Here is a 16,971-nt window from a genome sequence, read left to right on the forward strand (position 1 = left end):
TGGGCACTGACTGACTCAGGCCTCAGGGCGGTCCCTGAGGTGTCACCTTCCTTTCACAGGTGAGGGAAACAGGCTCTGGGCAAGGCCATTGGGCCAGTCGGCGGCAGGGCCGGACGGGAACGGAGCCTGCTGGCCCCTCTCCTGCTCCTGCCGGATGCTGTGCAGCAAAGGGGGGCCGGAGGGCTGATTCTGACGGGCGCTGGGGGAGGCGCGGAGCCGGGGGGCCTGACGGGAAGGGGCAGCTCCTGCTCACATTGCGGGGCCTGCGGTCAGGAGAGGGGGTCGCGGGGTGAAGGGTAGGGAAGTACAAGGCGCACGCCTGGAATCAACCGGAGGCGGTTGTCGGGAGGGGAAGCTCATTTAAAGTCTTTAGGGATGTTAGGATTCAGCTTGTGAAAACAACAGTTATGTTTCCATTATGTGGACCTACTTTGGATTTTCACATGCTTTTTATTTCTTTAAAAATTTTTCTACTATTTTAACATTCATAAAGATGATTTATTTGGTTTAGATAAGTAACAGAAATAAGTGAACTTTTTCTTTACTCTGCAACTTAATAGTTGTGTGATGTGGGCCTTATGCTTCTCATGGTGCCCTAATAAAATTATTGAAAAGCTATAAAGGTACATTCAAATGCAAGGTACAATAATTATTTACTATTAAATCAAAGCAAAAGTAATAATCAGAAAAGTGAGGGTGTTCCTAAATAAACCTAAGTATTTTAAAGCTCCATTTTCAATTATTATTCTATTAATTTAAGTGTGAAGATTCATAAAATATACTAATGAAGAGAGAAGTAATTGTTAAAACCTATTTCTGTACTACTTTCCCAATTTAATTGGGAAATTTAACAACCAAATTAAATTAGAGCAATTCCCTGAAGACACTGGGAAACAGAGCTTTTCTGAAGATATTACAATTCCATTAAAGTATAAAATTAATATATAAATAAAATAGTAATATTAGTTAAAGGTATTTTACAACAAAATGAAAACACAGTATATTCTACTTTGGAAAAAAGGTAACAAAAATATACCACATAATGTTTTAATTTAATTGCAATTAACACTGATATCGTAGACTATATCTGTGTATACACTGGCTAACTACCTAGATAGCTCAATGTGGTATGCAAATCTCTATCATCTTATCTCCTCATAAGTTTGGGAGGAAAACATTAAATCTGAGTAGAATCTACTGAAATAAGAAATGTTCACTTGCAGTGAAGACTGCTATATGCAATTAAGATACATTTAGCCTTTTATCTATTATCGATATTTATGTATATAGCCATTAAATAGACTCACTAAGTACTTCAGTACACAGGTATATTTAATTCATTTAAATAAAGAGCATTTTGAAAAGCAGATGATAAAGTATGTTATGAAGCAAATAAAAATGGTAAGTGATATACTGAATTTATAAGTGGCTCTATATTAATTCTGCATCTATGTGGCGACTGCCATGAATTGTGGGTGAGTCCTTTATTCCAGAAATGTTTTTAATGGAGAAAGACAATTCATTCAGTTTGAATCAAAGTAAGCCACCTGATACTTTTGCTTAAAGACTGTAATAGGCAAGTAGCTGCTACCAAGTTACAAATTGGAACAAGTTTGGATATTTGCAAAAGAAATTAGAGCTTCTTTAGCAGAACAACTCAGGAATTAATTTTAAATACAGAAGAATGCCTTACTTGTCCCACTAACTTAAAGTTCTGGAAAACAGAGTTACTTTATCAGATATTTTCAGTATTTATTTAAGTCATAAGCCAATAATTTACATCCTTAGAAATATATTTTCTGATGATGCAAAACTATTTTCAATCAAAATGTTGGTGTCAGTAACTTCAAGCTAATGAAGTTTTAAAATACATCTCAAAATGTACCAAATAAGAATACATAACATTTTGTTGAAAAGTATTTACCAAAAATAGTTTAAAGTAGAATTAGATAATAATAATAATGATAATTTATATTAGCATTTTACACTTAAGGATACTGATTGAACTGTGAGGACTAAACTCAGACGTTTGATGCTTTAGGGACATACTAAGACACATTTTTTCTAACTTGCTACTCAAAAAGTATGGTTAATTTGAGGCCACAAATAGATGTAAATTTTATTAAGATTCATAATCAGTGTTATGTACCCAGAGGTTCATAAAGGTTACTTTTTTCATGTTAAAACAATGTCATTTACAAAGAGATATTTTTTTTATTGGAATGATTTTCAAACTGTCTTTTAACACTTTCAGTAATAAAACTGCAAGGAAATTTCTCTACAACTTTAAAATCAGAAAAATTCCTGGGGATTCCAAATTTATGCATTTTTTACCTCATCACTGTTTTACATATCTTACAACTTCTGGGAAACATTCCTGCATCCATGTTAAGTATAAATAAATCTATTCTACAACTCAAGATGACTTCAAGATTGCTTACTAATGAGATTAAATTACGGAAAAAAGGTACATTGTGTGTGTTTGCGTGTGGCCATATGTACATTTATGCAACAAGAAATAAGAGGGAAATTAAATGCTTCCCTACTTACCAGAGAACTCTGAGCAAAAACATTTGTATTATTATGTTATTTTCAAAATAAGTAAATGTGGCCCTGATACAGGCCATCCAAGGGCTCATTACATAAATTATCACGGATTTTAGAATATTTTCCTATACCAGTGACCTAGGAAAACAATCACCTAGTGCCCAAGTTCTCATGAACATTCACTATCTCCAAATCAGATGCCATGTTTTGGAAATTGGTCAAAGCTTCTAAATGAGTATATAAAGCTGACAAGAGGTCAATTTCAATGGTTAAGTTTTGCCAAGTGGTTGACTTGGCTGCCTATGAATCTATCGTCTATTGATGTACTGATTTTTCTCTCATTTTTATTATACCTATATTTAAATGAAAGCTTACTGTGAATAATTCTCTGTTCTCTATAGGAATAAATCATAGCCATTGGTGGAACACAGAACTTATTCATAAATAAGTCATAAAAAAGTAAAATGTAAATTGAGAATTATGAATTAGTAAAAGTTTCCTTTAATAATCTCATCTAAAAAGACTATTTCTGCTCCTAAAACTTACTCTTAAAGTTATATATACAACCTATGAAATTGAATAACAAATAATTCATATGTCTTTATGACAACTACTTTTCAACTAATCTTCATGTCAGGTATATAAGAACTGAAACTATTATGTGGGTTTCTATTTTGCTTAATCTGCCCAGATAAACTCACGTTTATGTTCATTACACAGACCATCATATTTAATTGCCCTATACTTAAACAGTCATTACATAAAATGAAATCCACTGATGCACTTGTTTTGGAATAAATTCAAAGCCTTAATGGCCAGAACCTTCCTTTTCGTAAACACTGTTGGGACTCTAGCCACTAGAATAGTGCACACAGTAGAGCACAACAAATATTTGTTGAATGAATGAGTGGCAATGTTGATGTGATTTCTTTGTAATTTATATAACTATTGTATATATTTGTTTGAAAAGGCTTTCAATTTGTGGTAATTTTTGGACAGGGGATTTTACTAATTTTTCTAGACCCAGAAATCCTAACCTAGAAGTCTGATAGTAGCAGAAGGAACTAGTTTTAAATTCCAAATATGTAAGTCATACTAAGAGGTAAGAGGTAAACGTCTTCAAAGATGAAAACCTATTAAAATAATCTTCAATCTTTATAAAATACCAGTTTGTGGTTTTTTGCAACATTGTAAAATGCTTATTAATTTTTTCTGAGTAACAGTGTTTGGTTTTTCTTCCAAATTGAAATCCTGAATATATCTTGACTCTTCACAGATATATAGAAAAATAGTATCACTCTTAACTAAGGGTATAATTACTCTGTTATATACATACATACTGGAAATAATAAGTTTGTTCTGCTTCTGAGATACCACATATACCTATCTACTTAATAAATATTACCAGTGTATTGACTGAATATCTGCTTTTACCCCAGAAGACAAACATCCCAAACACGCAATAACCTTTTGTGAGCAGCTGGAAAAAGATAATTTAAAGATAAGAACTGCATATAACAAACACCATGAAACAGGAGAATTTGGTTAACTACAATGGAAGGGATAACAAAGCAATGGAAAATACATATTGTACACTGTTGATAGACCGGCATGAAGTGCATTCTAAGCACTGATGATGCTGTTTCTAACACCTACCTGGGGATTGACCCTAGCCTTTGACTAAAAGCACAAGGATCGTAACACATTCATATGAGAAATATATAGGAAAAGGTGTTCTATTTTAAATCAGACATTTCTAATGTACCCCAAAGCCTAAACTTCATTAGTAACTTTATGCAGCAAAGAAGACAACCGGGATTAAATCAACAACCAATATGACAAAGAATAGGCCCTGTGATTGATTTTAATAGATTTTAAAGCAGTGGAAAATTTTTATTTACTCATGTTTAAACAAAAACAGTATCTGAATGTGTCCCTAGAGAGTCAAAACACTGAAAACAAATGCTCATTAAAACAGAACCCTACCACTGGGTCTGACTATATTGTGTTCAAACTATGTCACCTGTACGTGACCCTCACATCAGGAAACGTTCTGAGGGGCTTTATTAGAGGCGCGTTTACTGATGCAATGGCAACAGTCCCGGCGCTGCCCCCTGGAAGGCAGCGCCACACCAACGTCTCTCGTTACCCTCTGCTTGGCGGCCTACATGCCTCCGAAGCCACTTGTCTGTGAGGAGTTGTTGACTAGTACCTGTCATTCTCCGGAGACGCATGCTGGATTTGAATCCTGGGGCTAGGAGGTCGTCTCCTATCTAGGGAGGGGGACCATCTACCCCTGTTTGCCCAATGAACGAGACAGGAAAAAACAGGACATTTAGTAACTCCTAAAATAAAAGAACATATGGAACAACAGGACTGGAAAAACACCCCAAGAAGGCAAAGTGTAGATTCTCTGCACCATAGTTTACTCTTCATTTCTACAAGCTTTAGAAAGGTGAATTATAATGTAAGAAAATAAAATCTGTAACCTTATAAGTGATTACAGAATCAATTTATTTGGGAAGATGTCTGAAATCTATTAAGCATAATTTTGTTCTTTTAAAGTGCACACATATCCACACACACACAAACGTGTGTGACTTTAAGTTTAAAGAGAAGCATCCTTAAGATTGTGCTTTATGTTTGAGTAAAACAGGTTTAAAAAGCTACCAATGTTTACTTGTTACCAGGCCTTGAAATTACTGGATAAAGTGGCAAAGACGAGGTGTGTGAATTTAATATAAAGCAGAAACTTAATTTAAGTGGAGGAAATAAAAATGCTTCTTAGGGTGGATACAAGAACATGAAGAAATAATTCATGGGAATGCTACCAGTGAAGCCTTAACAAGCTTGCTTTGGGTAAACTGCAGGGCTATTTACTGAAACTTAAAAATGGTGAGTGAGAAATGGTGATGGATAAAAGTGAGAAAGGAGGATAAATGCCATGGTAAAACAGCATTACCTTTAAAAAATCCTGCCAACCTTTACTTGCAGAAGTGCCTCTCAGTTGGTTAAACTGCTATTTTTTATTTCAGCATTTACTTTTTTGTGATTAACAGTTAAATAAAAGGTCAAAATTTGGTTCATTCTTTTGATAAACTATATTAAAAGTATATAAATACAAATTATACACATCCAGCTGAAAACTGAAAAGGAGACAATAAGGGACTGACAGGCCAGATTTGGAAATGTTTATATTACAGGCATGAACATTTTCAGCAGGACTATTTCTTTGGATACTGGCTTCCTCATATGCAACAAGGGATAACTGGTCTTTATGGACTTATCTAGCTAAGGTTTTATAATCATCAGTCCAGATTGGTCTGGATATTTAAAAAAAAAAGCGATCTTCTTTGCCATAATAACTTGGCTTACTGGAGTTATTAAATACCTAAACCAAAGCAGCAAAGAGCTGTCGACATGTGGCTAAAATATCAGGTCAGCAGGTCCTCTATTCTGAAAGCCCCTCAGACGCCTGTGCTTAATCAGTCATCCTTAGACGAACTAGGCATGATTCAAGTAGGGCTTTGAGGATGCTGTGAGGCAAATGAAGATATCTGGAAGCAGCATTTGGGCAGAAGAGAAAACTGTATGACATGTACTCATAAATGTGTTACAGGCTTGTGAAATTAAAGTCACTCTGCATTAATTTTAAATAATTTAACTATTTTAATTATTTAAATGGCCAATCCAATATGATTGCTCTGCAATGTATCTTTTCACTTTACTGGCTTTTGTTCTGCACATACAGTAAAGTATTTCTAAATTAACCGGAAACATTTATAACGACAGTGCTTTCTATGTTATGTTAGACTCAGAGATGTTAAAACTTGTGTTATTTGAAAACACAAAAGTAGACGTGGTGTGTGTTCCTATAAATTAGTAAATAATAGTAACTTCACAGGATTTGAGTAACCTTGCTTCCTGGGGCAAAATTCCAGTCCTTGTGTTTACTTGAACATGAAAATAAAGGAAATGCTATGATTATGAAACATGCAGTGAAAGCTGTGGAGGAGAAAAGGGTATATTTAGAAACAAGCAATTTGGATGCAAGCTATTAAATAGTAATTCCTGAGGAAATAGCATAATGCATGTATATCTGTACACTCAAAGTCCTTCTGAATATGCTGATATGTGGTACCAATATAAGAAATCTGTTTATTGTTCCCTCACATATTTGATATGATGAAATATCAATTTATACCCAATTTTCATACAAAGAACAGATAGTATATCAGTTTTAATACACATATGTGTGTTCAAAATACTAGTACAATTTGCATGCTTTTAAAATGTGTGCAACTTCTTTTTCTCTACTCACACTGAAGGACCGAAATTAACTCTTTATCCCTCTGTCATCAAGCCACATATACAGCTTCAACTTCCATTTTCATCTTAGAAGCTAACATGGCAAGGTATGTTGCAGTTACTAATCATGAAGTTGAACGAAACCAGTCCCTTCTTGAGTCTTCTGTCCAACCAGCTTGCTGTGCATTATGCTTGTTACATTACTAGTGCTTTAATATAAGGTATTCTAATTTCATTAATCAAGGAACCTTTTGTTGGGAGGCCATCCCTGTAACTCTGCTCAGACTATAAGAAGAAATGTCACTCTTATGGCTATGGGATTGAAATAACAGACCATGAGCTCCTTGCGTAAGGGAACTATAATGTTTTTTGTGTTGTTTTGATAGTTACATAAACTATGCATAGCACAAAATAAGTAATGAACTAAGTATTAGCGAATAGTTAAGTAGACAATAGGTTCAGTAAATCTGACTAAATCTGGGGTGAGTTATTAGCAAGGTTTTAGACTTAAAGTCATAGCTTCTAAGCTTGTTCATTGTATTTATGGTGATTATAATATTTCCCATCATTAAGTTCTTGGGTCTCATTCACAATTAGACCCAAATAGGAGCAGAAAATAGGAGGTATTTTTCAAGCCTCCCCAAATCGACCATTTATTAAGTAAAAAAAATTCTATCACAAGAGACGCTAAGGACAAATAGGATTATGAACCCTGCCCTCAAAGAGTACAATGTAGTGGAAGAAACAAACATATGACAAGTTAAAATAGAATGTGCTGTAATGGAAATACCTAAGAGTTTGTGGGCCAAGAAAAAGAAAGTAAATAACCCTGAGTAGCAACAGAAAGGGACATGCGTGTGGGGCAAGTGGGGCAGGGGTGGGTAAGAGAGGTTTCACAAAACATACAGTTATGTGACTAGCATTTTTGAAGAATGAGTGAAAATTTTAAGCAGACAATAAAGGAAGAGGGACATTTTAATTTTAAATGGAAGAGAACTTGAAACAAAAACTAGTAAAAACTAGAGTTCATGAGAAAATGGATGGGGGCAAGAATGACAGTGGCACCAGAGAGGGGCTATAATCTGACCCGGCCTGTGCGAGGTGGGGCGCCTGTTGCCTGGCCTCAAGGGAGAATTGGCAAGATTCATTGACTCACTGAACGTGACCGATGAGGTGTTTCCAGTGTATGTGCTTGTTTATGTATCAAAGCAGCCACCCAATAAGAGGAGCACTTAGGAAGAGAAACACTTTGTTGTAAGGGGAGATAATGAATTTTATGTAGACATTTTGATGTCCACAGGTTCTGGCAACCATTTAAAAATTCAGGCCCCGAACTCATGGGAAAGATCTGGCCTGGCTAATTGCAGTGGAGTGTTGCCTTCAGAGGAAATTTTTGAGAGAAACATAATTTCAGGGACAATATGGGGGAGGCAAAAGAAAACAGAGGATGGAGCTAGGAAAATATCTCTATGGGGCAGGATAGGAAGAAGAGACATGTTGTGTCATAACAAAGGCAAAAAAAATCTGTACAGGGTACTTAAGAAAGGGACAAGTGACAGGACGGTCAATGCACAAAGTCGCAAGACGCTGTTGGAAAAATCAAGGAGCCAGTGTGATCCTTAGAGGGCTTCAGCACAGCGGCCGTGTGGGGGGACGTCAGAAGTCAGACTGCAGGGTTTACTAGGAGGAAGAAAGCAAAGGAGGCGGTAGTGCAGACGGCCCTTTAATGAGTCTTCCACGAGGCGGTCATTTCTATAAATGATCAAGGAAGAAGATGAAACACCCAAGAAAGGTAACTATTCTCCAGTGACTCTAAAAATAAATGTTTCTGAACACTTAAGGAATGATCTGTTGTAAAACCTGGGAAAGGAAAGATTAATAGCAGGCCTGTAATTTACTCCTTCCCAATCAGGGAATACGGGGGACTGGGCGACCTCAAGCAGAGCCTGACAAAGCTGGAGGAAAAGCCCAACAGTCTGGAGCAGACCTCCTTGCAAACGTTCAAGGTATTTGCTAGTGAAAAGATAAAGGACAGTCCTTAGCTACGGGATGATTTCAGGAGGCTATAATGAGTCTTTCTAGATCTTGTACTGTAAGTAAACCCAAAATGTCTTGATTTACAGGGTGTAACTGATTGGGCAACGGGATGGCTCCTAAGTGTTTCTGCCGTCTGTGTAATCAACACATACATAATGGAGACACTCAAACACTGAAATGGCTTTCTTTGCAAATACTGTTTCTATATGTATTACCCAAAATTCATCTGTTAATGTGTAAACCATCCTGAAAAGGGAGAAAATGTGGAGCTGATGGCTTTTGACTCCTTCAGGAAAAGATGAAATCATCTGTGCTGAGCCTTCCTCTACCTCTGATTTATAAGTGACCTGGGTGTTGGGGATTGAGTCTCTGCTTTGACAGTTCCATCCTTTGTAGGAACACAAAACTTCACTTATTTTAAAAGTCAGAGGGGATACTTCAGACAAAGGCATTATATTGGTATACATGTTCATCAAACTGGCTTAGAATCAGCAGATTGTTTAAATTTAATAATTCACAAGGCTGTGGAAATATGCTACTATCTTAAGACTATGAAATCACATTTTTAACGAATTTTCTCTAACACTTTATCTGCTACGTATGTATTCGACATTAACACAAGAAGCTCTCCGGTCAATCAGAGAGACTAAGTAACGTGGGAAACCCTCTGGGCCTGCCCCTCTTCCTGCTTCTGCCACTTCCTGCCTGGGGACCCTGGGGGCTGCTCCGCAGAGAACAAAGTCACAGTTCTTGACACGGTGATGATCTGCTTCAAAGCTGCTTGTGTACATGGGTGTGCAAAAGGGCGTTTGAGGTCCTTACCCCCTAAACCAATCAGCATCTACAACTTCTTTTATGTAAACTTTTCTCACTTTAGTTTCTTCTTGGCAACAAAGTGGCCCCAATAAATTAAAGATCATTAATAATACCGATCCCTTTTCCCTATTCAATATACAGAGTGGATACAGGTTTTAATCACATGTGTCTTCTGTCAAGGTAAGCTCACTCACTTGGACACCACTGTGACCCGTACAATAACAGTGACCAGATCACCTGTCTGCAAGGTGGCCGGTTTTAAGGGTATTATCTGAGAGATTAAATTCACTAACGCATAGATTTGTGAACTCTCTGGCTTCTGCATAACAAAGGGAATGCACGCTAGACAGGCTTCAGCATCGGAAAACGTCTGTGCTGTCCAATGCAGTAGCCACAAGCTACATGTGACTAGTGAGTACCATGAAAAAAAGGAATGCAAAATAGCTACTGGTCTTTACTGATTGTATGTTAAAGTGATACTATTTCATATATATATACACATACATTGGATTAAAGTATCAAAATTAATTTCACTTTTTTTAATATGGCAACCAGAAAACTTAAAATTTCACATGTGGCTCACACTGTATGTCTACTAGATAAAACTGATACAGATGATGCTAACAATGCTAGGGTGGTATACTCAGAAGAACCTGCTGACTTGGACAACACTATCCTTGTTTTACTAACCAGAAACATATAAGGACATAATAAAAAAAAAATACATTTTTTTCTTGCTACTTTTATATTTATATTTTTAGGGAGTAATATATAATAAAAGAGAATAATAAAACAGTTCTAACTGTGTTTTTAGAAAAGCTTATAGTCATTTCAGCTAAAATTTCTATTACAAATAGGAAGGCATACAAAATGTAAGTTAGATTCCATTGTTTCCTATTATAAATTCTACAAATATGAAAGAAAACCAAATTAAAAAGTAAAACTTTTCAGTAGAGTCTTATGAAGACACTAGAAAATGGGCTGTATACCTATATATATTATTCAATTCCAGAAATAAACATCTCATAAATAAATAAAGAGAATTAGACTAGAAAGATTGCTAAGAAGATCTGTAAGCAGCCTCGGAAGAACAGAAGTGGATTATATTAGCTTGACTGAACATTTTTCTTCTGGATTTGTAGAAAGGCAGTGCAAATCTCCAATGAATGACTTCTAATTGAAAAGAGAATAATTATGACCCAGACTATCAATTATAAGTAAGTTTAATGGACTAGAAAGTTCCACCATAATGGAAAAATTAGCTGCTCACATTTAGGAGACAGGGTAATACATAATCATTTAACATACTTGAATTAAAATCAGAATTATTAATCAATTAATTAAAAGAATTAAAATTACATGCATAAATATATGTTTATATACATTACATGTATTTATCTTTGTAAGGTAGAAGAAAATCTGATGAACATAACCCTTTTTTGTTGTCAAATATAATTTAATGCAAAACAGAATCTTTATCAAAGAGTAGGTTGATTTAAAATGAATAGAGATGCATAAGGGAAGTATTACCTATCTAAAGAATTTTTGCTTTGAGTTTATGGAAGATTATCACTAAGCCTACAAACACTATTTATCAGTGGAGCTAGCAGGAAAGCGATGTTCCCCTCTGGAGGCCTCGCTGGGCCTTATAACATTATCAGCATACTGAAGGCTCCCTGAGTAGCGTGGAAATAAAACGACAGAATAGCAACAGAAGGGACAAGCAGCAGCCAGAAGCAGTTACAAATTACATCAACTGTTTGCAACAACACTCAGGGAAATATGTGTATGTGTGCCCTTGGGTTCATCCACATACACACATCTGTGCAGAGACATGTCCTGTAGGAAGGGGGGATGTAGACAGCGAAGTGAACATGAATGAAGACACCTGTGAGGTTCACATGAAACAAAGCAAAGTAACTGAAAAAAAAAAAACCACTAGTACCAATGATAGGAAATTAAGAAAGTCTTTATTTTATACCTTTCTCGTTCTGGTGAATGCAAACTAGCATCTGGTCTCAAGCAGTTGGTACTAGCGCTCCTAGCCCTGCCGAGGGGGGGCTGCAGCTCACTAGTGCCAGAGCATTGCATCCAGTGGTAGAAGAGAAAGACAGGAAAACAGAGAGAGGAAGACCACGTTAGAGAGTAAAGCATAAAATAATGTTCTCTTTACATAAAATGCAGAATCACTGTGATTCAGTTCATAAGGGTGTGAGAGAGCTGACAGGATGGCGGTGCAAATTTTGTTTAGAAAATGAAACTAAACAAACATTATGCTGGAATTGCTTTGCATAATTTTCTAAGAAGGGTCTCGGACTGAGAAAATGAGACTAAATCACACCTACTTATGAAAAAACTGGATACAGAAAAGCACTCAAACAAAATGGCTAGAACTTCATTACCAAGAACGATGCCACGCAAAACAAAATGAAGGACATTGGAGGAGGAAACTTGCAGCTCAGCTGTTCTGCCCCATGACACCAGACACGGGAAGCAGAAGGTATGACCTCCAAATGTTCCTCCCTCACCGGTACTTCATCAGGAACCCCAATACTCTTGAGTTTAAGCACTCAGGACAAGGGGCAGGTCCTGTCTAGTCACTGCTTTGGTTTGAGTATGTGCAGGCAGAATTGAGCTTCACATATTAAAATTATCCAAAAATAAAATAAAATTAGTTATAATTAAAATCAGCAAGTAAAACAGTAAAATAAAACAAAACAGTAAAACAAGTAAAACAAATGACAAAGAAGGCGACCAGAACTCTCATATTTGAGTAGATTTCATTTAGAGAAATATTCTAGAATGAAAGGTTTATAATTAAAATTATTTTTAAATATCATTAATTTAATGTTTCTCTGTATATAATTAATTTTAAGACAAAATCTTAATGCTTTATTACAATGTAAACCTGCTATTTTTAGTAGGCAAAGGATATGGGGTTAGTTTATACCTGAGACTCACTGTTAGGATTTTTACCTGTAAATACACCAGTGAGAACTGTTCTCTAACAAAGGCATCTTGGGTGGCAATGCTGTATAGTGCCAAACAAGGTGTCTGGGACATGGCAACACAAACACGCAGGAAACAGAAAAATACATATAAAGTAAATTTTGCTAGATTTGGAAAAAGTAAGATACCACAAACATGAGTGGATCTTTTGTCTTTTCTCAGAATAATTATTTAAGGGTTAGATTAGAATTATAAAAACAAGGCATCACAGATACCTGTCTTCATAATTAAGGCAAACTCAAAATTATAATTTGTCTTAATTTGAAAGATATCTGCTGACTAAACTGTATGAACTAACCCATAGTTAGATTTACTGTTTCATCCCTGATTTAGTATTATAACTACTTCTATGGAAGTAAACAACTCATATCTAAAAATATTAACCAAATAATTCACGTAATTTGGGAATTAAATAAATACAGCTGAAAGAGTTACTATTCTAATAACAAGCAAAACGTTGACGAGGGGGACAGAGCTGAGGCTGGTCACGGTACTGGACTGCGGTGAAAAGGAGAGAGCAGGAAGGTCCAGTGACGGGCCGCAGTGGGGTGAGCTCTTCTCCTTACCAGCTTCTGGATCCAACACCAACCACAGGTGGAATTTGTCACTGGCAACTGAGTGAGATAGGCCTTAGAGACAAACTAGAAGGTGAATTCTGATTTGTCAAAAAATGGAAGGAAAAAGGCCCAACTTTATCTGAATTCCTTAAGGATCTATGAAGACTTCTGGACTGTATACCAGCAAGGGCAAACTAGGTCCAGTTAATTAATTAACTTTTGATAATTAATAATTCTTCTACAAATTTAATTACTGATTATGAAAATCCATCAACAATTTTGGCTTACATTAGAGTATAATAAGCAAGGAAGGGAATAACCATTTGCTGAGGACATAATAAACATCAAACCCCACACTGTTTACTCACATTTATACTAATGGTTGAATCAAAGGAAATCCCTTAAAGCTTCAGTTTAAAACTGTATTCAATACTGTATTTGAGCACAAAACCTGAGGACAGATTTTACTGAAACTAAGGATTCTGCCTGCTTTACAGACGAGACAGTTCTTTATTCAACTCCCAACTTTAGGCAAATATCTTTAGAAACAGGTTGCCATATAACTTTTCTAAGCAATTGGGTCAAAAATGATTTCTTTTCCTAGGAACACACTAGCGTGGGTGGGCACAGAATGGAAAACAGCATCACGTTTGCCGCCCGGAGGCCTGAATTTCCAGCTTGGCTTTGCCACTTACTGGCTGTGAACCTCGGTGACTCCGCTAAGTCATTAAGCCTTTTTCTACATCTACCTAATGGGCAAAGTAACATCTGCTGAACAGGGCACCCTGAGAAGTAAATGAGAACAGACACAGTGTTCAGGACACAGCTCGGCAGCTATAGCACCTCCTGAACAACATTACCTTCTCAGGTCATGTTTTATGAAAGAAGGGTTTGATGGTTAAATAATCCGTGGGAAAATGTATTAAACAATAGGAGGCATATTTCATTAATATATGACTTTAACATGCTGTGCATATGAAATCTCCAGGGAGGGGCTACAATCTGCAGCTCCCCAAACCTGTCCGACTCACAAATCTCACTGCCCAGCACTGACTCCTCAGAACATATTTTTGGTGAAACCAGCTTAGTGGGAACATCATTAGATCTGACTTTGAATCCATGCTCTGTTACTTATCAAATTAAACTTTCTTAGTAACTTTCCTCATCTGTAAAATGAAGGTAACATTCATATCATCTAATTACTGTCAAGAAATTGAGATAAAGTGCATTAAATACTTAACAGTGTGCTGCTCAATGAATGTTACTTTCCTTATTTGCTGGAAAGAAGTACCTCAAATTTTATGCTTAAAAAATTCCTAAGTGATATGATATGCTATAATTTGAAGATAAGATTGTACAAAATGACAAAACTACTATTACATCACGTTTTGCATATCCTGATATTTCACTTTTAGAGGGACAAACAAGGGAAAAATACAGTTAGCTGTTCTATTTAGCCTACTGGGGTATGTGAGAAATGGCCCCACTTCGGGCTCCAGGCACACACCAGGTGCCCTAAAGTTGGGTTTGTTTTCTTCTTTAGATCAACAGGAGTATGAGGAAATGTTCTGAATTTGTAAATAAATCATTCCTATTAACAAACTATTTGTCAAGAAGAACAACTAATGGTTAAGTCTGGACAGCTGAGCATAAGTTAATTTTTACATTGATGATTCTTTATTTTTTCCCTGGTTCCCAAGCAAAACTACTGTTTCCTTATTTCTCCTATGTTAGGATAAGCAAACATGGCAGTACTTATCAATATGAGAATTTTATACATAAAAAAAGTTGAAACAACTTTTGCTAGCATGGTCATCTGTGCAGTGCTGAGCAGAACCACACGTTCCACATACACACAATAAATTCTCCCAGTGTCCTGGCATTGCAGGTATTCTACTTTTAACTCTTTCCTTCCCTTCCTACTTACTTTTTATTGGCCAAAATATTCCAAAGAGTTTGTACGTTGGCTTGTTCCACTGACTTACTACTTACTTCCTTACCTTCTATTAACTCCCAGTTGACATTTACGGACTGTATTCTACGAGTACCTATAAGAGGGTTTATCTTGGATGTGAAATCCAAGATGTCATGAGATGAAAATAAAGTACCAGGTTCTAAGCTCCAGTTTACAGGAGAATATTACGTCTCCCTTTCTTCTCAGCTGCAAAGAGGCATCATACCATCACAGCCTTTATAGGAAAGTTTGTGCTGCAGCATTTCTGAACCAGTGTGGGGATAAGGGGAGGGAGGGCTCAGAGGCTAATGAGTCAAATATCCTCACTATCACGAAGGAAGCTGAAACTCAGCCTTTAAAAACAAACTGGTCAAGATTTTATTAAAATCAGAAAGAATATAAACGACAATAGATTCCAAAAGGAAACGAAGCAGGCTAAAACAAGCAAACTTACTGTCATGCAAACAACAATACTGCCGTGCACAGAAGGTCAGACCTCTGGTGACTAGACAAGTGGGGACGGCTCACGGCGAGCATTTAGAAATTTAATTACAGAACCTGGTTCCTCAGTTTGGGGAACGTTTATAAACAGTTCCACAGAGGCTCATCAGTCTCTGGATTTTTGAGTATGCAAATAGAAAAGCAGCATGCCTGGGTCAGAATTAAGATATATTTGGAAACTTTTCCACAACCTCCATATAAAATAAAACAAATTTTGAATACTCAGGAAATTAATTTTACGTATTTGTAATAACACCGTTAAGGGAGAGATGAAAGAATAGCAGAATGGAGAGAGAGGCGTCACATACAGGCATCATCACCAAATCCCTGGATCCATTTACCTGGCGGTATGCAGGCATTCTGCGCTCCGTCCTCGTTTTGCTCTGGGCAGCATGAGAAGCTCACTGCACAGACAGGATGGGTGGTGGGCGAGACGGGTAGATCATGAGGCATTAATGACACGGGTTATGCCAATGGGATGCCGATGAGGACATGAAAGGGAAGAAACCAGGTTGTCTGCACTAGCGTATTTGCGTGAGAAGTTAAACAAAAATAAACATGACAGCATTTTTAAAAACGTAAACAATAAAGTACGAATATTATAGTCAAAGTCCTAACTGTTGCTGGTTTGCTTTTGTATTTCAAAGTGGTTTTACAAAATATTAAAACAAAAACTAAACTGAACCTTCCTCAAATAAGATGAAGAAATCTACTTCCAATTCTAGACACTTGGGTATTTTAAAAACTTTTGAAAGGCCTATACATCGGGCCTTCCTGATACTAATGGGATCCCTAAAAATACTTATTTTGTTTAAACGACTTAAAGCATGATAGTTTTCTTGGCTTTTATAGACATGAAAAATGTAAAATCACATGTTTCTTAACCAACCGAGAAAATATTTAATTAGGATTGTTTTATTTTTTTTTAATTCATGCTTTTTCTATATTGAAATTAATTTCACTCTTTTAAATGCCCTGGTTAAGAGGCCCTCCTTCTTCCCCCTCAATTCACGGGGGCCCCAGTGAGTGTCGGCCAAGCCACCCTTACTCAACTCGACTCAGGCTGAGCAGGTGGGATTCTAGCCCTCGGTGTTCCTGTCCCAGCATCCGACAGGACGCCATTCTCTTGAAGGCATGGGGCACTTCCCACGGCAGGATGACAGCCAGGGAGGTAACAGGCTCTACCTCAGGTCTGTGTCCTTGATTACACGGCAACAATCAAACAAACACTCAGCACCACTA

General features: G+C 36.7%; 1 protein-coding gene across 18 annotated transcripts in view; it reads right to left on the reverse strand.

The window, feature by feature from the left end:
- RIMS1 (regulating synaptic membrane exocytosis 1) overlaps nucleotides 1-16,971 on the reverse strand; it is a 426,962-nt gene that overhangs the window by 98,391 nt on the left and 311,600 nt on the right. For 7 of the 18 annotated variants that reach the window (XM_057494217.1, XM_057494216.1, XM_057494215.1 and 4 more), the window contains exons 14-15: nucleotides 16,071-16,133; nucleotides 11,690-11,779 (exon numbers count right to left, since the gene is read on the reverse strand). The exons of 4 other annotated variants lie outside the window; for them this stretch is intronic. In XM_057494217.1, coding sequence (XP_057350200.1) covers nucleotides 11,690-11,779; nucleotides 16,071-16,133 — 153 coding nt within the window. Of the gene's footprint in view, nucleotides 1-4,759; nucleotides 4,844-11,689; nucleotides 11,780-12,684; nucleotides 12,763-16,070; nucleotides 16,139-16,971 lie in introns of those variants that run through there. 7 more of the 18 variants (XM_057494214.1, XM_057494221.1, XM_057494234.1 and 4 more) reach the window with 4 other exon arrangements.

This window comes from Manis pentadactyla, chromosome 16, assembly GCF_030020395.1.
Source record: "Manis pentadactyla isolate mManPen7 chromosome 16, mManPen7.hap1, whole genome shotgun sequence".
NCBI lineage: Eukaryota > Metazoa > Chordata > Mammalia > Pholidota > Manidae > Manis > Manis pentadactyla.